The 24,078-nt window shown below is 34.0% G+C and overlaps 2 protein-coding genes across 3 annotated transcripts; one reads left to right on the forward strand and one right to left on the reverse strand.

Moving 5' to 3' along the window:
• LOC109232138 (proteasome subunit beta type-2-A) lies at nucleotides 553–6,278 on the forward strand. The gene is made up of 3 exons (XM_019397807.1): nucleotides 553–824; nucleotides 918–1,041; nucleotides 5,697–6,278. Exons 1-3 carry the CDS (start codon nucleotides 667–669, stop codon nucleotides 6,027–6,029), a joined length of 615 nt encoding a protein of 204 aa, XP_019253352.1. The 5' UTR covers nucleotides 553–666; the 3' UTR covers nucleotides 6,030–6,278.
• On the reverse strand, nucleotides 14,510–17,662 carry LOC109232753. 2 transcript variants are annotated; one of them, XM_019398490.1, is made up of 5 exons: nucleotides 17,196–17,662; nucleotides 15,992–16,027; nucleotides 15,798–15,899; nucleotides 15,246–15,511; nucleotides 14,510–14,810 (listed from the first exon to the last, which is right to left on the reverse strand). In XM_019398490.1, exons 1-5 carry the CDS (start codon nucleotides 17,560–17,562, stop codon nucleotides 14,712–14,714), a joined length of 870 nt encoding a protein of 289 aa, XP_019254035.1. In that variant the 5' UTR covers nucleotides 17,563–17,662; the 3' UTR covers nucleotides 14,510–14,711. The 2 variants fall into 2 exon arrangements, with proteins under 2 accessions (XP_019254035.1, XP_019254036.1); XM_019398491.1 differs by having other exon boundaries at nucleotides 15,798–15,896; nucleotides 17,196–17,661.

The raw sequence follows: 24,078 nt of genomic DNA on the forward strand, positions 1-24,078 counted from the left end.
CTCTGTATTTTCGGGTAGGAAACTACATATTAGACAAATATTTCATAACACTTTTTTTCCCCCTAAAGTCAAAGCAAAAGGTTTTTTTCTTTAATTAATTAGCATTTTGATCCCTTAGTTATTTTAAAATTCTGTATTTTGTCCTTGTGATATTGGATTCAGCATATATAACTTTCAACTAGTTAAAGTGTATATTTTTTTCTCTTTATGTGGGTAATTTATAATATTTAGAACTATAATACCCTCAAATATGGAGTAACATTACTAATTCAATGTAAGAAATGAGTAACTAAATAGTGGAACGAATAATTATCCAGGTAATTAATGAATATTTTCAAGTAAAAGGGTCAAAATCGCACATTTCAAATATTAAAGGTCAAATGTGGTTAGTCAGACATCACAAAACTATAATTAGAATTTTATCAATAACTGAGGGACAATAACTAAATTAAAGTTGGTGTAGTAGAATTCTAAATTTCAAAAAATGTAAGGTAGTTTGATATAATAACGATAAGATATGTAGAGCAAAGTGCAATTAACTCAAAATTGAAGCAAACTCTGCTTAACTCTGCTTGTTCTCCAAGACAGACGCCTTCAAAGCTCTTATTCGAAACCAAACCTCAGATTTGTGTGTGAGAAATCCTCAGAACTTTTTCCTAGAAGAAGATGGAGTGCGTGTTCGGGATGGTGGGCAATGGATTTGCACTGGTGGTGGCGGATTCATCCGCGGTGCACAGTATACTGGTTCACAAATCCAACGAAGATAAAATCATGATCCTCGATTCTCACAAGCTCATGGGAGCGAGCGGTGAAGCCGGCGACAGGTTATATTTCCTAGATTCAATAATCATATTTTCGATTTCCATCAACTTTTTATTTATGTTGAGTTTTTGAGTATTTTTTGGGTGAAATTACAGAGCTCAGTTCACGGAGTATGTACAGAAAAATGTGGCGTTGTACCAGTTCCGTAATGGTATTCCGTTGACTACGGCTGCTGCGGCTAATTTTACAAGAGGCGAGCTTGCTACAGCCTTACGAAAGGTATTGCTTATAGCATCTAGGGTTTTAGTACTGTGGTTAAATGATGAATTTGGGCCTGTTTTGTTTTGTTGTGCAATTCTAGGGTTTTAAATTTGTAGAAGTCCAAAATGTCAAAATTAGGGCTTGGCGTTTCAATCAGTTAATCAATCAATTGATAATCAACTATAACTCAATCAACAGAGGCGGATGCAGCATTATAAAGTTCGAATTAGGAGTTCTACCACATCTCATCTAATTTACTGGCTTCCAAATCTATTACTTTTACTTATTTAGTGATTTTTTGTGACACATATGTAGGGTCTAAGCCGAAACTACTGTGTTCAAATGAACATGTAACTTATTCACTAGATCCGCCCCTGTCAATGAAGTAATAAGTGTAACTCCAAAGTAGTTGGGGTCAGCGGAGTGAATCCTTGAAACCATTTCTCTCTATTCAGGCCCATTTCATTTTGTGGTTGTGTAAAGCTAGACAAAGAGAGAAAATTTAAACAGATGCTGAAACAATTAAGCATCTTTCTCTGGTTTTCTATTATGTTTGTATGGATGAAAAAGTTATTGAGAGAGAGAAGTAAGTTTGTCCTGGCAAGTTTGGCATATGCTACTGCTTGTAGTTGTCTGCTATATCTAATAGTGAGTCGCTGTTGTTGTGTCTAAGCCGTTGCATACTACATATTTATCAGGGCATAACATACTGTTGGTAATGGCACAAGTTTGACACTTCTGGTGCCATTTCCTGTTGTAGCATTTTTGAGTCTTGCCATATTATCAACCATTGTGTTTCAAAGTGTCTGCAGCAGTAACAATTTAGTACATCATCACTTAATGTCATTTAATGTAGTTGAATTCTCTCCATTTTGTGTATGCATTAGCTTCACCATGAAGATCGTTATCTTTGATTGCACTCCTAAATTTTGTAAAGTTCTGTCTTCTTGTGTTAGCTTCTATGGTGACAATGTTAACTGGAGGTCTTCCCTCAGATTTACACAACTTGCTGTTCAGTTATCATCCCAAAAAAAATAAAAGGAAGAAAGTTAAACAACTAAAGGACCATTCAGAATCTGGAAATTGATAAAATTTATGTTCCAGGAAGTAGGGGCCAGAATTTAAGTTCCAGGAAGTAGAGAAACTTCCTTTTCTAGAACTTAGTATAACCTCTACTATATAGCCATCTGTCAGTTTTGGGTATAATTGCATGATAAACAACATTGAGGAACCTTTCTGATCCCAACATAAATCTCTTGCTCAGCTGTAGTATAAGTGCGTTTACCAGTGAAGATATAGAGGGCAAGTTTTGGTGCAATGTTAGAGTTGCTTCCTTGATGACTTGTAGTTGTAGGTCACGGTTATAGAAGTAAAACAGGCTGTTTGCAAAAATCATTGTGAGTTTAACTTGATTTCATGGCACGGACTTGTCTGTCTGCTCAATATATATTGTTGCTAAAAGATAGTGATGGGTCAATCACCTAAGCTTCAGTTCCAAACTAATTTTTTAACTAATTGAGGCTGGCTTATGAATTCTCTACATTGATTTTGCTCTATTGGGGCCCACTTTATTTTAATACGCAGTAATTTGTCTTTTAAGACAAAGTAAGGGTTATCTAAAATTAGAGTTTCTCTAGGTCTCACACTTATTCCTGCACTGACATACAAATCCTTTAGCAAACTAAACAGATTCTGGCAAGTATGAGATTTAGTGTAGGTATCAACCATTAAGTCGTACTCCAACTAATTGGGATCATCTACACTGATCATTTGCTTCCGTTGTGTCCATTCTTAGCTAAACCAATAGGGATCTAGAGAGATTGTAGAGAAAATTTAGGTCCTCTCGGAGAACTTCCCTCTATATGATTTTAGGTTTAGGTCCTCTTTTTGCACCTTCAATCATCATTGTATCATACCTGCATACTGGTGCATTTGTAGGTTTACATAAAACATGACCAAATTATCTCAAGTGACCGTTTCTCTTTTTATCCTCTATATGTGCCCTTTGAACCCTCTGTCGCATGGGAATCATTTTTAATCTTTTCTAATTTGGGGAGTTTTAGTTTGGCTGGCTACCTGAACTTCACCTTGTTGGTGAGGGTTCAATTCCCATCTTCTAATCCGCTCCACATTTCCCTTTTCCTACCTCTTATGTATAATATAAAATATTAAAAATCTTGTCTAATTTTTCCTAATCTTATAATTCTCAGAAGTTTTGTCTAATCTTATATAAATCACATCCAACTTATCATTTCTTTGTGGATTTGGTAAGCGCTAGTATTCATTTTCATTTGACATTGCTACTCTTGCAGCATTCTATATAATTTGCCTTGTCGCTTTGGTAGGTATAGTCCTGTAGGCCATAGGATATGTTGTGGCACTCCTGAAAGATAGAATCTAAATATTTAAATTGTTTCCATTCAGGCAGGCACCAGAAATCCTATTTGATTTCACTTAACTTCATTGTTTCTTTTGAACAATATGATTAATTGGGAAAGAACAGATCTTTTGAACAATATGATTAATTGGGAAAGAACAGAAATACAAAGTGGCGCTGATGGATAGTGAGAAACTCGGGTAAAATGAAGTGCCTCCCATTTAGTGTAAATCAGCTCTATGGCCTCCATGTATTCTTGTTAATCTCGTAGTTATGAAGTATGATGAAATGAATAGTGACGTGCTTCAAAACCATTTACACTGAAACCACCTTGCTCTCTTTTTATGACTAGTATAAATAGGCCTAGGATATGATGCCATACGGCTTGCGCTGGTTTCTCCACCGCCACTTCAAACCGAATTAACCTTAGAACAACCATCTAAATTAAGTTGGACAAGGAGGGGGAGGGGGTTTGCTCCAACTTGAGTACTGACTACGGTTAAAGTGTTATTACAGTTGGAAATGAAGTCGTTAAGAATTGGCCACCATTAAGAGGAAGCATGCATATGAGGAAGATGTGGGCAGATAGTCATTCACCCATTTAAAATCTTGAATTGGATCACCTGTTCGGGAAAAAATCTTGAATAGGATCTGTTAACAGGAGAAGAATCACTTGTATTCATTAGGACATCTTTGAACCCACATTACCTAACAAATTACACACCACTATCATGTAGATATCCATATGAACATCATTCAGAAAAACGTATATGTGCAATTAAAAGGTACTTTAGTATGGGAGACAGTGGAATCAATTTATGGCACAGACATCACCATTGCTAAATGTTGCAAGAAAATTCATTTTATGTATTCCTCTGGTACATTACTGTCACATAGTGCTTTATGGAAAGCAAACATTGTAATCAAATTATTTCTCCTGCTTAAAGTCTCGGGGATAACAAAATACAGATTCTTGCTCCTCTAATGCTTCAGCATTATGTAGAGTTTCATCAAATTATCCCCAAGTTTTTGACCCATCAGTATAGATGTGTTTCCTGTAAAAAGATAACAAAAACCATGGAATAGATGAAACACCTCAAGAGAAGAGAAGAAAAAGAACTGTTTAAATGCATTAGCACCCTATCTTTTTAAACTTCTAGTTAAGATTCTAGAATGCTTAAAGCCAAGACACCTATTGTTTAAAACTCAATTATATACAATTACTTAATGGGAAAATGAAAATAATAATGACTTTGAGTTTATGTTGAATTGAGAAGAGGATTAGACAAGAGAGCTTTGCTTCACGATACAACCTAGTCTTGCGTTAGAATCTAAAATGAAAAGGAAAGAAAGAAAAAAGAGAAGGGAAACAACGTCGTATTAGGAAATACTAATTTGTATTTCTCCTTCAATCCCGCTTATGAGACATAGTTTTGATTAGGAAGAGATCTTACATACCAAATAGTGAAGTCTGATATGTGGAAAACCAAATAATAATAAAGGGAGAATGGTGATAGCAAAGACACAGTTTTGACAAGCTCTATCACCAAGGAACCTGGCTTCCCCCACAGGGAAAGAACTAATCATATTTTAATGGGCAGCTTCTATGTGGCATGTTCTGAGACAGCAAGAACTGTAGCTAGAAGGAATTTTTGGCACAAATAGATTGATTTCAGATTTTACTTTACATGGTAAGAGTATTGATAGTATCACACAAATGATATTACTTAATCTTTTGGTTACAGAGTAGAGAAGCAAAATAAAGCCGAATCTGGGCAGCAGTGTAGCTGTAGATAAAAGAAAATGTGCAAGATTCTCATAATTTGTTTTTTTGTCTTTTTCAAGAAACTGTAATGAACTGGTGAAATACTAAAGCCAATAAATCCATTCTCCGCTGCATTCTTTAGTTGCTACTGTGTGTTAATACTTATATTTATACACCTGTTAGGGTCCACCTAAATGGGTGCACCATTGATCTTTCCTACCATCTCTCTTTATAAGCATGATCAGATTTATGACAATGGAACCAAGGTGTCACACTCTTCTGTTTGACATATGAAGCTTTTTCAAAAAAAATGTAGTGTGTCTTGGCCAGTTTTCGCCCTTATTGTCCCTTATCATTTACTTTGAATTCCTTGGTTTTGATCTTATTATGGAGAGGATGTTGGGGAAAGAAACCTTCCTGTCTGTTTTTATCCTTGAAAAGTCGTCATTCTTTCAAGCGCTAGTTTTCAGAATTTTTATGTGCAATTGGTTATCTGCTACACATTGGGTTACTGCAATGTTGTTTTTGTAGAATCCTTACATGGTGAACATTATCCTGGCTGGCTATGACAAAGAGACAGGCCCTTCTCTTTATTACGTTGATTATATCGCTACTCTTCACAAAGTGGATAAGGCAGCATTTGGTTATGGCTCCTATTTCTCTCTCGCCATGATGGATAGGCACTACCGGAAGGACATGACAGTTGAAGAAGCTGTTGATTTAGCAGATAAGTGCATCATGGAGATCCGATCTAGGTTGGTGGTTGCCCCACCAAACTTTGTGATTAAAATTGTCGACAAGGATGGAGCTAGGGAATATGCTTGGCGCCAGTCTGTCAAAGATGCCCCTGTTTCCGACTCTTGAAGCTCTGCTTTTGGTTGTTATGTTTACTCTTTAAGCATATGAATCTTATGTGATGGGAAAAACTTCAGTCATTATAACCGCCAAAATATCTGATGCTACAAGTGTTCGTTGTTTGATCGATACACCAGTTGTAGTAAGGAATTTAGTTTTAATTATTTCAAGTTCCAGGTTGATGGAAAGCTGGTGATGTGAGACTTTCTTATGTTTCAACTATCACTTGTTTTATGCTAGCATGTGTCTCTTCATTCATTTGTATGAAAATAGCGGTAATACAGGGGTCACCAATAAGCTTCAGACCAAAATAGAGTTAGTTTTAGTGAGGCTGTTGGTTAAAAAGACTCGATTAAGCATGTGGATTGTGTTGGAGGATAAGTTTCAAATAAACTGTAAGAGCTTCAAGTGAATAATGGGAGAAGTTATTATGCTAAAAGAGAAAGTTGGGAGGTAGGTTTGCTGGAAGCTGCTTCACATAGATTCTGAGGCTTTCTTATGGATCATTTTGGAGCTAATCAGGCCATCTTTTTCTAGAATAACCTTGCCAGATTTAACATTCTGAATATGTTAAAGGGTGGCTTAATTTTACCCTCTCAAACTTCGGGGCGCGGACGGTATATTGTCTTCAACTTAAAGGCAGTGTTGATTGGAAGAAAGAAAACGTTTCCCAGTTCCTACACCAACTTGAGTGACAGACCAAAAAAGTCCTCCTAGAATAATGGAAACAAATAAAAGGGCAAAGTAATAAAAGTGTTTGTGTTATAAATAGAGTTCTATTTATGGTGAATGTCTATATTTAGAGAGATTCTAGGGCTTATTACTTGGTGGCTAAGTCACCATCTCCCTATAAATAAAGGGTTCTATTCCATTGTAATTCATCACAAATCAATAAGAATTCTCTCCCTCTACTTTTCTCTGCAATACTCTTCTTCTTCTTTTATTATTTTATAACACGTTATCAGCACGAGACTCTAACCTATTGAGTAGAAGCTTTGGGATTGAGCATAATGATTGTCAATTATTCCATGAACTTCCTTCATGATTAAATTCTGGATTTAAGGTAAGTATTTTACTTTATTTTTCTCTTTTAAATTCTTGAAATTCTATAATTTGATGTTATATACAAGCAAAGACAACAAAGTTTGATTATAACTCTAATGGAGTTTGTAAGAAATTATAACCACCTAAAGTGGTAAAAATTTCTATGTCTTGCCATGATCAAATTCATGTATGATTATGGGCACAAAAAGTGGAAACCCGTCCCACTGAATTTGCTCCATTCTCATTCCCTTAAGAGAATGTGATAGCAGTATGTGATAAGTCTGAAAGAAGACAAAATTATTACTATGAATGTATCAATGGATATGGACGTGGCAATAGACGAAATTATAATCGTCATTATCGTGGTAATGAGAATAATAAGGATTCTCAAAATAATCCCCCACTTGTGAAAATATTTGTCATCGATTTGACATAAGATTTCGTAAAGCACATACAGATGATTATGGTCCATTCATGATGTGAATGTGACAACATCTGATTTATGAATACATATTCATTCTTCAAAGAATATGAACGTGCTAGTGGTAGTGAATATACCGCACTCACCTCTAAAAGGAGGTTTGAGATGATATAAGAAAATAATGTCATTATTATGGCATGAATGGTCATTGGTCACGTACCTATTGTACGCCAAAATATTTTGGCATTGTGATTGTTAAAAGACAACGGTAATGCAAGAAACAGATCTTGCATATAATTTTGACCATAACCATAATGGTATAACTTTCTCTTTAAAAGAGATATTCACCATATGGGTGTTGATGAATATGTGGTACTACAAAATTAATTGAGAACTCTGCAAGAGCCAATTATACTATTTTGGAGAAACACAATTAATTACCAATAAGGTATTGTGTTGTAGTAAGTCTCAAAGAAACTTATTCAGTTTCCAAAGTATACGCGAAAGCGGTTGATTATATTGAGACTATAAATAAAGGAAAGATTTAATATCTTCTATTACTACAACTTGTAGCGGGGTAATATGTATGTGAAAAGCTACCCGCTTTATTCTCCAATTTGTACTACATAAACAAAAGAATACCACAATGAAGTGGATATTTATTGATATAAAAACTCATATCATAATAAACTTGGAGTTTATTCATAATTGCACACATCATGGTGTAAACCTGAAGTTTATCAATATTGATAATTTATCCAGTTGGCATAATTGGTTTAGCCATGTTAATTCAAGTATGATGTGCAAAAATAAAAGAGAATTCACATGGGTAAATATTAAAGAACTAGAAAGTTCTTTACGAATTCTCTTACATTGCTTGTTCTCATTAATTAATAGACCAATTAAAATTGGGATTGAATCCCATGAATGCTGGAAATATCAAAGGTGAATATGGGCCCATTCACCTGCCATGTATACCACATAAGATGCATCTATGAGATGGTTACATGTGCGATTATTATTAACCCGCAACATGGTGTTTGCGAGGTAACTTGCTCAATAATTTAATTTAGAGCATAATTTCCAGATTTTTTATTCAAGATAGTTCATCTTGATAAGTTGCTTTACATCACAGTTGGTTTAGCAAAATGATTTATTGAGTGCCTCCACTTAATAGCTAAACTATTGCTTATGAGAACAAAGTTATCTATATCAGTTTGATATACGTTATATACGAAAGTATATTATTTTCTCCCCTCACAAGTGGTTCAGGGTCAGGAACCAAATAATTTATCTTATTATTATTGATGTGCGGTGTATATTTTGATTAACACCATAACGCACAAAGATGGGTTCTCAAAGTTGAGGAAACAAGTTAGTTTTTCTAACATGAGGGGGAAACATGATAAACAGTTGAGAAAAAGTTACGTGGAATGAATTATCATTTGTACATCTAGATCCTCGAATAAGATAATATGAACTTGAAGTTCATAAAAGGATAATTCATTTGCAATATATTGCAAAGCATGCCAGACGCATTTGCTGACCCAAAGAAAGTAACTATATTCTCATTGCAAATGCTCCTATTAAGTCCTAGAAGGACAAAGTCTATGGTACGCTTAAAGCGTATAGACAATCGGTTTCAAATAAACTTCTTGATAAAGAAGATGAGCAAATGATCAAAATGATCATAATAAAGGAGGCAAGTGATCTAGAAGATCACATGACATAACACTTCATAAAATCTCATGAGAGATTCAGGTACCTGAATATATGAATGAAGAGATCTCTATGTTATGTCATTATGAAAATATATTGAAACTGATATAAAATGTTTGCCGACGACATCTATGATAGCGCTAAATATATATGAGGATCTTAAGTCTGGCGAAACAATTCAAGTGGAATTTGGTTTCATATGAATGACAAGTAGTTTTGGATCTGTAGTTCACACTTAAAAGTATAAAGACAATGGTGTGTGCTATCACCTTATGTATCTTATATGTCTGGCATGACATGAAAACTTGATACAAATCTAAAGTCTATTTATATGACTTAACTTATATGACAATCCTGAAGGATTTCAGTTGCTTGAAGCATATACAATTCTTGATCTTGAAGTACCACTTCATCAGTGCAATTTGTGCATAAATGTATCTTGCTATAACTATATGCATGATAATATGATAGCAAGAGTTTTCACCTCTATGTGAAGATATTGAACTAACGATTCCAACAAGATCATATGAAGACAATACATCTGTTAGGAATGATGATTTCAAGGTGAAATAAATTCGTTCAAGAGATTTTTTGAAGATGGTGCACAAGATTGGAATGCAAATGCTTAAAGATGTGAATTGATGCTCTCATCAGGGAGAGTTAATATGCGTTGTACTCTTTTTCCCTTACAAGGTTTTGTCCCACTGGGTTTTCCTTGCAAGGTTTTTAATGAGGCAACCAAAAGGCGTATTTCTAAACATGTGTACTCTTTTTCCTTCTCTAGAATTTTTTTCCCACTGAGTTTTATTTTAGTTAAGGTTTTAAGGAGGCACATTATCTGTTGAATAGACATTCAAGGGGGAGTGTTATAAATAGAATTGTATTTATGGTGAATGTCTATATTTAGAGAGATTCTAGGGCTTATTACTTGGTGGCTAAGTCACCGTCTCCCTATAAATAGAGGGTTCTATTCCATTGTAATTCATCACAAATCAATAAGAATTCTCTCCCTCTACTTTTCTCTGCAATACTCTTCTTCTTCTTTTATTATTTTATAACAGTTTGTCATTTATTAAGAATATCTGCCATATTAAGGGGTAAGAGATGGCGTAATCTGTAAAATTTCTAGTTTACATACCCATCTTACGTTATTTCTGGAAAACGATCAAATAATCTATCTCTATCTTTATCTATATCTATATCTATATATCTATCTATATCTATCTATCTATCTATTTATTATTATAAAAGCACGAATGTTTCACGCTAAATGTGACGATAAAAATATCCCAAAATATTGATAGACTATTATGCCCTTACAGGGCTAAATTCATTCAAAGAGACAATCCATATTGGATAAAATTGTAAATTCAATTTAACCAAATATTTCGAACTCTGAATTCAGCTAAACTTCTGCCTACTTGAATTTGGGGCAATTCCTTATGAGTTTGAAGCCGTTCCCAATTCAAGTTGCAACTGTCTCCACTCTAATTTCTCCGATTCACTTTCTTTGACTAATAAAGTTTATCTAACCTATTAACTTTTATTTTATTTAATATAATTTTTAATTTTGATTAATTCATAAGTAGTCGTGTAAAATTTCTGCGATCATGCAATATTTGATTCGTAATAATTGTGTGGTAACTTTCTGTATACTTTATTTATGTGCTACATAATTGGGTTAAAATTTACCTTTTAATGTATAATTTTTATTATTATTATTATAAAATCACAATATTAAAAACACTTGATCGACAAAAATATCCTCAATATATCACTGATTTTTATATCCTTCAAAAGATAAATTATTTCTTCACAAAATAATTTCATGTTAGATAAAATTATATTATGTAAAACCTTACCTAATATGAATTTAATTACATAGACTTCTAATCTTTATCGAATTCCAATAATTCAGTTATTTGGGATATCATGTCCTACCTCGAACTCGAAATTCTACAAGCATACCAACTCTACAAGTACGAAAGGGATTTTAACAACTCTTACCTCTATTCTTATGAGTAGAAGTCTTATTTAATATCATCGTTAAAGAAAATCAAAGTTCTCCTATTATTTATGGGGTTAGCATGGAAAACGTTGGCGACTGTATGATTCATAGGTCTAGACGAGTAGAATGATAAAAAAATCACTTTCTTGGGTAAATCATAGTAAGAGAATGTAAGCAAGACATAGAGATCGACCTCGAATACAACTTGAAATTGTAAGGAAACAGATTTGTTGTATTTAAAAGTACACAAAAAATTCAGAAAAAAAAGAGGACCTAGATTTGAGAAAGAAACCAACATAGGTGCCATGCTAAGGACAAAGAGTTGTTTAAATAAGCACCTTTGATAATGTTTTTACTTCCAAGTACTTCCTTCTTTATTGAATGAATGTTGGATTGGTTTTTGTTCTGAATTACTCTTTTTATTTTTCAATTGACTGTATATAACTTTAAACTTATATATATATATACTTTGAATCGATGCAAAAATATTAATAGGGTTTTATACATAGAGTATTGTTTTTCCTTTTGTCTTCTAATGTCTTTGAGTTTTGTTGATAATGTGATGTTATTTATTATTTATTACGATTGAGTTTATCTCAATTTGACTGTAGTTAAATTGCTAGATGAAAACCCTAGAGGTTATAATGTGTATATGTAATTACTCAATTTATTGTAAATTGAGGTGGATTGTTTAAATGACTTACAACCATATCTTCAAAAATTGCTTCTTTTGGTTCAAAAATTTTGTTTAAAAATTGAAAAACATAATAGAAAATAAAATTTTATTTTAAAAAACAAATAATGGACTGAAAAAACTTCAAACTTACTAAAAAAATTATATCTTCAAACAAACTTAACTTCAAACTTCTTAGAAAAATTATATCTTCAAACAAACTTATTTCTTGTATATAATTTTCCTTAAGTTTAATTTTTGGCTCCTCTATGTAAATTATTGACTAAAAATTTACGTGTGAAGCACGTACATAGAGACTAGTTTATTATAAAAGCACAAATGTTCTAAATGTTGAAAGATAAAACTATTCCTGAAATATTGATTGACTTTTATGCCCAAATAAATAAAATATATGTTTAATGAAGCAAGTTAAACGTGGACGTAGTAGTAATATTCAAAATATATATTATTGAAAGATACAATTCTTTTTCATTTAAACTATAGCTTTGGTTCTATTTACTTTTCCGATTTAAACTACAACTCTACAATTTTAGTTCTACTTATAATATGAATCAAATATACAGCACCGACCGTAAACTCCTATAAACTTGGTTAAATCATGCGCTTGTGCTATAATTACATGTCGTCCTAAACCTCAAAACATACTAAGAGTAAGAATACTTTCTCTTGTGTAATTGATCACATAAATAGCATATATATTGAGGTTTAACTTCTTCTTCTTTTGTCTAAAGTCGTTTGTTTTCTGATGAAGTCATTTTGTTTTACGTTTGCAGTACATTCATTGACATAACTTTCTATGTTTTTTTTTTCGTGTAATAAGGTACACCATCATTCATTCAATTGTAGGTTTGATTTATGGAATTAATTGTAGTATTTAATTAAGCATATTAAGAACGTGGCTAATTACCTTTCTTCTTAGTTATTAAAGCACGAATCTTCAGATCAAGATATAGACTGATCAAAATAATTTGAAAATATTGATTGATTATTATACTTGTGAGTAACTCTTTTTACATGATTTAGTTCTATTTTATTTCTCTAACAAATGTTACTATTAGAGTACCTATGCAATTAAATTTTTAATATCTTTCGTACAAATTATGTGATATTTGAGTTAAAGTATTCGTGCAACGTACGAGTATAGAGACTAGCACTATATTAAAAGCACGAAGGCCATTAGCGAAATGTCGTTCGCCTTTTATACTCTTTAAAAATATATTTTACATTGGATAACATTGTAAAATCATCAAACTACCTAATATTTAGGAGTTTGAAATCAAATAAATTTGTTCCGAATATAACTCTGTATTGGAGATATTTTCCTAATAAGGCTGCACGAAATATTAATAAAATAAAAACGAATGCAAAAAATTAGGCGAAAAGTTTTTTTTTCCAACAACGAACTCGCCATTCTGTGCAAATCTTTTGTTCTTTATGATTTGTATTTATTTATACCGGACCTATTTTGCCTCTTTAATCCATTCATATGAACAGTTTGTTGTTCTTATGATTTTAATAATAAGTATTCCTTAGAAGCTTGGCTGTCTAATTCGTTTCTTTTCTACTCTTAAAAACGACATGCTAGAAAGAATTAAAAATAGTAATTATACTTGAAAAAAATAGTAATCATTTATTAGTGATAAAAATTTAATTTATTACTTGTTGAGGAGGAAACATAACCAAGTTAGAAATATCACTTAAAATTTAATGCTTACTCCCGTTAAATACATGAAAAATGACATTGTCTTTTGGTAAAAACGAAATTAATATTTTACTAAGAAATTTATTACATAATTTTACAAAAAATAGGAATTAGCTACAAAATTCATCTTGGATAATAGAAATTTGGATGATATGCCGTCATTAAATAGGATTAACGACGAATTTTTATAATGTAAGTCTAAAATTTGTTTGTCACTGATTCTTTTTCTTTTTATAATTAACGTCTCTAGAGTACATAGTATCTAGACGATCTTATTGATACAAAACAAAAACAAAAACAAAACAAGGGGCCGGATACATAATATATTATCACTAAGCTTTTAAATATATCTTGGTTACGTAGTTATCATGCTTAATTAGGCGATCAACTATTTTATTGACTAAATAGGATTAATATTCGCCATTTTTAAGAGCTTAGATTTTTAAATTTTATTTTATAACTCAAACCTAATTTTAATAATATTTTTATGTAGTTTTTAAAATTTTATACATTGATATAATACACGCGCATCGCGCGTATCGTAAAACTAGTACTATATATAACCCAAGAAAAAAATAAATTATTTTCACCTTTTTGGAAGTTTTAATTGTTTTATTCAATTGTTAATGGAATATCCTTTTTATAGCCCAAATTTAGAAAGAAGAACAAGAGAGAGCTTAAAGTAAATATAGAAGTACTTTCGATAAGTCATATATTAAATGGATAAACACTCGACAAAACCCCCCCCCCCCCCCCTTTCTCCGGCCTCCCCTAACGGCTGTAGGAAAGGAAAAAAAGAAAGAGCAACGTACACATATATTTCATCTAATTCTAGTCCTTATGACATGTAAATTTATCGCATTCAGTAAATGTTGACACCAACTGATCAGCTGAAAGCTAATAACCGAACAAGAGCAATACGAGTTAATAGAATGAATGGCTGTAGCTAGTAAGACTAGATTTTTCATTTTCCTTCAAACTAATAATTCTAACTTGTCCAACTCCCTTATTGTCAATGAGCAGATATTTGATAAATTCCTCTAGCTGAGAACAAATATTAAGTGCACAAAAGCACAAAGTAACGAAAAAATATGTGTTGTTTATCAGGCCAAAGTGATGTATTTTCTAAATTGAGCATATGCTAAAAGCATATTTAAGAGTGCGTAGATACATAAAGGCATTTTTAGATCATCGCACCGATCCTGCAAAAACGCCAACAAATTAAAGCCTGTGAACTATATATTGAGATGACATATAATGAACTCAAAATTCTATTGCAATTGCATATAAACCAGCCAACTACATACTAATGGTATATGAAAACTGCAATACAAGATTAATACTCAGATTATGCACCAGAATGAGTGGAAATAACTCCAGTACAGATAAAGCTGGCAACATCTGTTTTGCCTTTTTGGAGGTCAGATTGAAACTACTAGGCTTCCAAGCCTCACACACAATAGGTGTTTTTCAGAATCCAATCTGATGCTTACACTTTAGAAGGAGTTATTAATATGTTGACCTATCTGTTTTTGAAGCCATGAAACAGACAGTAACACCTAAGTTGTGTTCTTGCGAGAGAAATACCGGAGAGTGAATATTATGGCAGAGAGACCACAGAGATAGTAATTCCATACCATTATTCCTTTGGCTATGATTGATACACATGATGGTGTGTCCTGAGCAGCACGAGAAGGACTATCACCACATTCAGAGAAAAACAGGGAAATCAATATTGGAATGAGAAACCCTATATGGTAACTCAGTATTCGTATGGCTATGGTTGATGCACATGATGGTGTGGCCTGAGCAGCAGGGGAAGGATTATCATCAACATCAGAGAATGGTGGTGATGAATTGCCTTGTCCTGGTGGTTCTTGCGGTGAAGGGTTATCATGATCACCTGCAATAAAGTGATAATTCATTTTTCTAGTATAAACTCAACTTCCCCCCTTCAAAATTCATTTTCCGTCCATATTGGAAGCTAGTAGTCGTAGTTTTCTATCTAAGCTTCTAGAAATGCAGTTTGTGGCTTTATCAATTTATGAATGTGATTAGAGATACAGTAGTGCCCCTAAATGTGGTAGCAAGGTATTCATGAAAATTGAAGGGAACAGTTGGTATGTCAAAGTTATAAACATTAAAAGAAACAGAAGATATAAATATCAGTTCAAATTGGTGTAGCTTACTTGGGTGTGGAATGCGTGGTGTAGGCCTAGGACTTGGGCTAGGGCTAGGGCTAGGGCTAGGGCTAGGACGCCTTGGACGCGAACTTGAACCCCTGTGATCTGCTAGAAATTTTTACACAATGAAGTGATCAGGATATTGTGAATAAGTATAGCATCACCAGTTTGGTAATAGCAAAAGATCAAAGGAAAATTACCTGTTATCGCCCGAAAAGGAGGCAGCATAGTTGATCCTGAGTCACGGAAACAAAAATAGTAAGCATTTTTCTGTCGAGAGATATTGTGTACTGATTGAAATGGCTAATCTTTGAATGTAAAATCTTCTGTGTAGTGAACTATATATGTAATTTTTCATTTGTCTTTAACATATTTGTGTCGAATAGATTAACATGAGTATACTGAACTCTTAGAAGTATACTACAATTCATATATTTACCCCTAAAGGAGTCCAGAATAACGTAAGTGGTGAATGAAACTCAAGTGTAAAATTAGCAAACAAAATGGGCAATAGAGAAAGTGGTTAACTGGTTAAGGCAATGGTTCCTGGAATAGCGCTCAGTTTGGAACTATCTATGTAATACTGCAGATGGACTACTCATATATGGGAAAGTTACAACTGTTTTAAGTTAATGCAACTGTGGAATCATGATCCACTAAGTGGATATATTTACTCGCAAATGATGCATACGTAACATGTGCTTTCTACGTAAGGTTTATCAATTTACCTTAGTAATTAATACTATCATATGCATTATACCATGCTATATAAGTCTTCGTTTGTATCGACTGCATCACAAGGTATGTAGCAAATCTTCCAAATCTAAAATGCATGTATTAATTAGGAAAATGCTTACGTAAGCAGCACATTCTGAACTATATATATATGCCTAAATCTATAAAGTGTAATTAAATTACTGCTGCTTAAAGAAGAACCAGTATTTTCCTTTTTTCCCCCTCAAATTAAAGAAACAACAAAAACTCTAGCATAGGTAATATAGTTCTCTATTGTCCCATATTGGCACTTCTCATAATCTCATCTATCCAGTTTTGATCAACTGTTAGAACTAAATTGACCTAAATTGAATCATTTTTAAAATTAAAGTTTAGATAAGTATTTACAAACTACACGATTACATAAGCTAGAATTCTCCTCATATCAAAATGATTAAACATTAAATATACATTTTTAAATACAATTAGCCTGAACATCTGAGACGGAAGCATCAAACATTTTGAAACAGAGCAACTAATTCAAACTATAGACCCGAGTAATTAACACATTTACTTCCAAGTATAATGTCACCATCAGTCCATAACGAAAAGTTCTTGATACTTCTAGAAGATTCATGTGCAATCACAGAAAATGTACGTAAACAAGCGTGAAATCGGAAGCAAAATTACCTGAACAGAGAGATTCAAGAGATAAATTCTCCTCGACTTCTTTCTTCTTAACAGGACAAACAGAAGCTAGCGACATCAGCTTCGTTGAATTGATAGGGAATCCAAGGATCTGAGGGTTATGAACGAGGTAACAAAGACAAATCGCGGTATTATCATCAAACGCTGCCGCGAAGTTATCGCAACACTGAACCGGAGGCGAATCGGAGATGTTGTTCGGGGAGCCGGAAATGAAGGGAAGGCATGGAGAGAACGCCACTAGTTCGTCAGCGCAGCCGGAAGACGGCGGTGGTGTTGACGGCAGTGCCGAAGTTGTACTGTCGGCGGCGGCGAGTAGTAGAACAGAGACTAGGAAGAGTACGTCGGCCATTGTTCTAGAGAGAAAGAGAGAGGAGAGAGAAACGGTTATGTGAGTTGTTGAGTAACAGATTAGTGGATGATTTTAATTGAGTGTAAGTTTGTTGGAGTTGTAAATTCTGTTTTGTGCATGGAAGAGGAGAGTAGCGAATGGCGGGAATGGAGATTTTCTTTATTACAGATATACCCTCCAATTCGTCGCGATTTTACAGAAATGGTATAGATGGTTAATTTATTTTGTCCGCTTTATGTATCAGGCCAGTATTTCTTTTTAGCTTTGTTTTATTTTGTTATCATGTTTTTAATTTATTAGCACAGAATGTTTATATCAATCCTATGAATATATGGCACATGATTTTACATATACTATTATCCTAAACTCTAGTTAATTGTCCATATGTTTATTTCAATTTATCATTTAATCAATATAAATTAGCATGATTTGGTGCCATGGATAAGTTTTTACCTTCTATTTATTCCCTGCATTCCAACAGCTTTTGCCTAGATTTGTTTTTTGAAAGGATGTAATGATCCAAATTCATATTTAAACTTTAACTATTTATAGAAAGATTTCGTTATTATGTTCCGTTGAAACTTTTGAGAATTTTATTTCTCTAAAAATATTTTTGATAGAAAATAGGGTCCCTTCTTATCCTTATGTGACTAATCGTTATAGGTAGAGAGAGCTTACGTCTTAGCCAATTCCTCTTGTTTATGTTCCCTTGGGATGAAAATTATGGAAAATTGCACGTTGCAGTTGGTAATGATCCAAGTACATATAGCGTGTAGAGATAGATGCAAAAACTCATGTAGCTAGTAAACATAAGAGCATTCATTCTCTTTGAGCTATCATATCAAACTTACGATCCATCTTTGGTGCTAATGTGTAGCTTTGCATTTTTGGCCTACTTAGATCGTCGTACCAACTAGCACATTTTTTTGTGGTCTAACTCATGTTTCACAATCACATTCTATTTCATTTTCTAGCTCCTTAATAAAAAAATTCCATCATCTCCTTATACATTGGCATACAATTATCGTGTGTAGCAATTGTAAACAATAAAATTTGTATCAAGAAATTAAGCGGGATTGAAAAATATTGCAATAATCATAGTATTTTACTTCAGATAATATGAGCGTTATAATCTCTATGAATCCTCTGATATTTCTTTTCTAAGATAATATCTTGATGGTTGCCACGAACTCTATCACGGACAAGTAGCCTTGATCTTTAACTTTTTGTATTTGATTTAACTTCGTTCTTGATCTTGAATACTTGAAATTTTTGTTGAAATGCTTGAATGTCTAAACACATTCAATTTTTAGAGAATTGTGACATTTAATCCACGAGCTCTCTTGTATCTTTTTGTTAGTCCTCCACTTTTCTTCTTCACAAATGAGAGAAGTGACAGAAGTGACCCCTTTATATAGTTGTGGGGGTCGACTAGCCTCTAAGAAAGGCTTATGGGCCATGGGCCATGGGCTTAGTCTTTATAGGTCGACCTAGTTAGGAGAAAACCATCTAAATAGGCTAGCACAATAATATCCATCTAAATAGGCTGGCACAATAATATTGGATTTTTATTTAAATAAACTTACTTAGATTTAATAATTAACCCAATATATATGATGCACACAATGCAATGGAGTGTCAACAGTTCTAGGAAATAAAGAATTTCGAAGAACAATTAGGCCAGATCGGGGTATCAACTGAGATGTTAGCTAAGAGAAGAACATATTAGAGAAGAAGAAGAATGTTATTTCATGAGTGAGATCCAAATGTGTACAATGAGATCTTTATATGCAACTAATTTGACGCTTTCTCTTTTTCGCTCATATAACTAACTTTTAACAACAACTAACTTCCTAACTGCTTCTAACTAATTTCCGGAATCTTCCAACTAGCTGCCACATCAGCTCACCTTAGCTAAGATTTATAAAATGAAGCTAGTTACATTCATTACTACTAAACATTGCAACAATACTCCTTACAAAAGCACAATCTTGTCCTCAAGACTGAAAGAAAGGGAATCGATTTTGCAGGTCAGAGACATATTCCCAAGTAGCTTGAGAGGCATGAATGTCTGTCCATTTGACCAGCAATTGTGCTACAGCTTTATTGCGTCTCTTCACCATCCTCCTAGCTAACACTTCTTCAGTTAATGGACAGTAAGGACTAGAGAGATGGAATACATGAGGGTGATTGTTGTTGGTAGGAACTTCATGGCATTTCTTCAATTCAAAGACATGGAAAGTAGGATGATTCAGAACATCAGCAGGAAGGAGCAATTTGTAAGCAACAACTCCAATCTTAGCATCAATAGGATAAGGGCCATAATACTTAGCAGCAAGCTTGTTGAATAGTCTAGTAGCAATAGACACCTGCCTATAGGATTGTAGCTTAAGATAAACCTAGTCTCCCACTTCAAAGTTTTTGTCAGACCTGTGTTTGTTAGCTAGATCCCTCATTCTCTGCTGTGCTCTCAATAGATGGAACTTCATGAGATGGATGATTACCTTTCGAGCAGCCAGGGATCTACCGACCATTTCTGAAACAGCTTCACCAGCTAGATAGGGAAGATGAAGAGGTGGTTTCTGGCCATATAAAACCTCATAATGACTGCATTTGATAGCAGTATGGTAGGTAGTATCATACCACCATTCATCTAATGGTAGATACTTAGGCTAGTTCTGAGGGCTATCTGAACAGAAATATCTCAGATAGGTCTCTAAAGTTTTGTTTAAAACTTCAGTTTGGCCATCAGTTTGAGGGTGATATACTGCTGATCTCTGCAGCTGAACACCTTGCATAGCAAACAATTCTTGCCAAAAGTTGCTGAGAAAGATTGGATTTCTATCACTGGTTATGGTAGCAGGCCACCCATGTAGCTTGAAAACATTGTCCAAGAATGACTGAGCCACAGTCTGGGCAGTATAGGGATGCTGTAGGCTCAAAAAATGACCATACTTTCTAAGTCTATCAACAACAACCAAAATGAAATCCTTACCATGGGATCTAGGCAATCCTTCAATGAAATATAAAAAGATATCAGTCCATACCCCATTAGGAACAGGTAATGGTTGCAATAAGCCAGGAGAGGCAGCAACATCATACTTATGTCTTTGACACATCACATTTGTTGATGAAGTCTATGATATCTGAAGCCATTGACTTCCACTAGAATAGGGATTGCAACCTTTTTAAAGCAGGATCTATTCCAGAATGCCCAACTTGTGTTGTTGAACGCCACAAACTAATAATAAGTGTTCTAAGTTGTTATTCAGCACCAACCACCAGCCTACCCTTCCATCTCAGCTGGTCATTACACCAAGTAAATGACTTAAAATGCTGAGTTTGCAATTTGGTAATCAACTCTTGCAAATAAGTATCAAAAGTCCAGGTAGCTTTGATTTGATCATACATGGAGTTATTTCGAGATAGTAAAGAAATAGCTAATAGTTCAGAGTCAGGTTTCCTAGACAATGCATCAACAACCTTATTCTTAGCTCCTTTTTTATACTCTATAGAGAAATCAAAGGCCATATGCTTGGAAATGCCAGCTATTTGAAAGTCAGTGTGAATTTGTTGCTCCAACAAGTGCTTTAATGCTTTTTGATCAGTCCTGACAATGAATGGTGTTCCCAAGAGGTAGTGTGACCATTAGTAACAGCAAATATGAGAGCTAGCTCCCTGTCATAGATAGACATGGCTTGATGTCTGGGTTCTAGCGATCTACTGATATAAGCTATTGGGTGCCCTTGCTGCATCAACACAGTATTCTATGTGTTGACACCCAATTTTTTCTTATATGTTTTCAATATGCAAAATAACTTCAAAATAGCATATATATAAGCATATATAAGTATGTCCAAATATTTTATTATTTTTTCATAATTTTTAAAGGTTTTTAAATCGATTTATTTTCTTTTTTCATCCATAAAATCCCAATAATTATGTCCAAAATTATTATTTTTGATGATTCATTTATTGGATCTTTATATTTATGCCAAAATATGGCTAAGGTAATTTTTTTCCATATTTTTACAATTTTATTTAGTATTTTTTAAAGTTAATTGCCTATAATTGCAATGTTAGCCTTTTTAAAATTTAATTGTGTTTTATATTCACAAAATTAAGCCCTATATTTTCAAATTGTCATTTACATGCTGTAAATCATATTAGTGCTTTCAATTTATTCCCAGAAATTTATTTACTATTTTTTATAATTCAAAAAGGGGAAAATTGGCTATTTAAATAACATCCCATTTGTGTTTAAATTCTAGCCTAAATTGAACCCCAAATCAGACCCAATTTCCCCAACCCAATTTCAATTAAACCCGACCCCAACTCAATTAAACCCAACCCAAACCGGATTCCCCACCTACCCTTTTAATCCAGGCCGTTGATCATTCAAATCAACGGCCACCGTTCACCCTTCCTAAAATAAACCTAAACGACCCCTTACCCTAATTCACTTTTCACCAAACGCCGCCCTTGAATCCCTCTTCTCCCAATTCTCTCTGCAGCCTCACATAAATCCTAGCCGCCGCCACCCCATTTCACCCTAATCCACCTCAATCCCCACCTAATCCATGGCCTCCCATGGCCGATTGAGATGTATACCGGCCTCTTACATCTTCTGGTGGCCCGTTTGTGTGATTTCATGGGAAAATCTCGAAGAGATTTGGTCTAGTCCTTGCTCGACTTCGATCTCTGGTCCTTTTCCAGCCATCCATGGCTGTTCAAGTCAGATCTTTGACTTTTACGGCTAGATCAATATTTTTTAAAGCCTTTCTCACTTTCTCTGGGTTCTTTGAAACCCTAGCTCTAAGAGCTGTTCGATTTTTCTTTCAGATCTATCTTAGATCTGTGCTTATTACGAACTTCTTAAGTGTTTCTCGAAGGTTCTTCGATTTTCTTTCAAAATGACTCTCCATTTTTCGACGATTAGGGTTTTCTTTTAAATTTTTTCTTATAGATCTCTTCTCTAATTTTATGCTGTTTATGATTTTGCTATGTTCAAACGACTTGGTTATGCTTTCCTTCTACTTGATTCAGCATGTTGAAAACCCTAGGTCTTTTTGTCTTATCCGGTTTCTGAAACTGTCCTTGTTTCTTCGAGTGTATATTTGTTCGATAAGTTCTTTTTCTTGTTTGACTTATCTGATTCTGAGTTCTTATCATCTCTTAAACTCGACACCGTCGAAGCCCTAACTTCTTAAAAAGTTTACCTCACTTGTTACTGTGAGACCTTTACTTGTTTCTGACTTTCTTACCTGTTGGTTTGGTTCTCTGCATTTTGATTCTATGTGACTACTTGACCTACTTGATTACTGTGCTTCGAATAGTTTTCTTTTACTACTGAATACTAGCTTACCCCTACTGCTATTGTTTGTTTGTGTTGCTTCTTTTTGTCAACATGTTCGACCCTGCATGCCTGTTCATTCCTTGCTATTTATATGTTGAGGTGCAGAATCATGAGCCTTTCTTGATTGATTCTGACTCCCTCAATGTTGCGACTGATTGCAAAAGGTTTTCTTATGAGCCCTAATTTTATTCGTTTGCTTAAATTTATTGATTCCCCTCCTTTAATTACTGTGATGTTTTACCTTGAATCTTTTCCCAATATTAAGCATATTTTTGTACTTAGACTCAGTCATTTACTTCATACTTTTACTGCCCCCTTATATGGCAATAATCAATCTGTCCCCAAACTGATTTCTTTCCTTAATTAAACCTGTTAGTATCCGTTAAGCAGTGATTCCTTAATTAAAGGGAATCACTTGTGTTAATTGATTCTGATTATGATTATTTCCATGTTTGTGTTAAGACTTTACTTATTACCTTATTCTTCACTTGTTTTCAAAACTATAGATACCCTACCCTGTCTTCTTTTAAAGAGGAACAACTTGAGTTCAGAACACACACTTACATTCAAAAAAAACTCTCTCTTTCTTTACTACTACTTGTGCTATTGCTTTGTCTAGCCGGCTGAAAGCCAAGGCTAGACTGTGGAATCTTGCTTACTTTACCTTTCTGCACTTTGCTTCTCTACTGGTATGTCCTAGTTAATTTTTTTTAAGTCTCAACAACAACATGCTTCTTTAAGTTGCTTCAGTTTCTCATTCTTGTCTACTGCTGCTTATGTTTCTGCAGTCAAGTTACACTACTAGCATGCTGTAATATGTTCCCTTCCCCTTATAAATTAATGCTTCCTTATATGTGTACTCTTTCAGGCACTTGTCGTATACTTGCTACCTTATGAATCCCAAATCCCCATATCCCCTATATGTGTTTGTGTTCCTTTGGATGGTTTGTGGCCATGCCAGCATCAGCTATTGCTGTGCATGACCAAACCAGACCCCTACTGGGATCATACAATGTAGCCCCACAATCCCTTGCCCCTTTGAATGACTACTGATTCGTGTAGTTTGAGTTTCACTACTACAAGTGTTTTCAAATCACCCTTACCACTTACTATTTCCACCCAGTTTTAATAAGTCTCTTTCAAACTATGTTCTGCACTTC

Source organism: Nicotiana attenuata, chromosome 9 (assembly GCF_001879085.1).
Source record: "Nicotiana attenuata strain UT chromosome 9, NIATTr2, whole genome shotgun sequence".
In the NCBI taxonomy this organism is placed as follows: Eukaryota; Viridiplantae; Streptophyta; class Magnoliopsida; order Solanales; family Solanaceae; genus Nicotiana; species Nicotiana attenuata.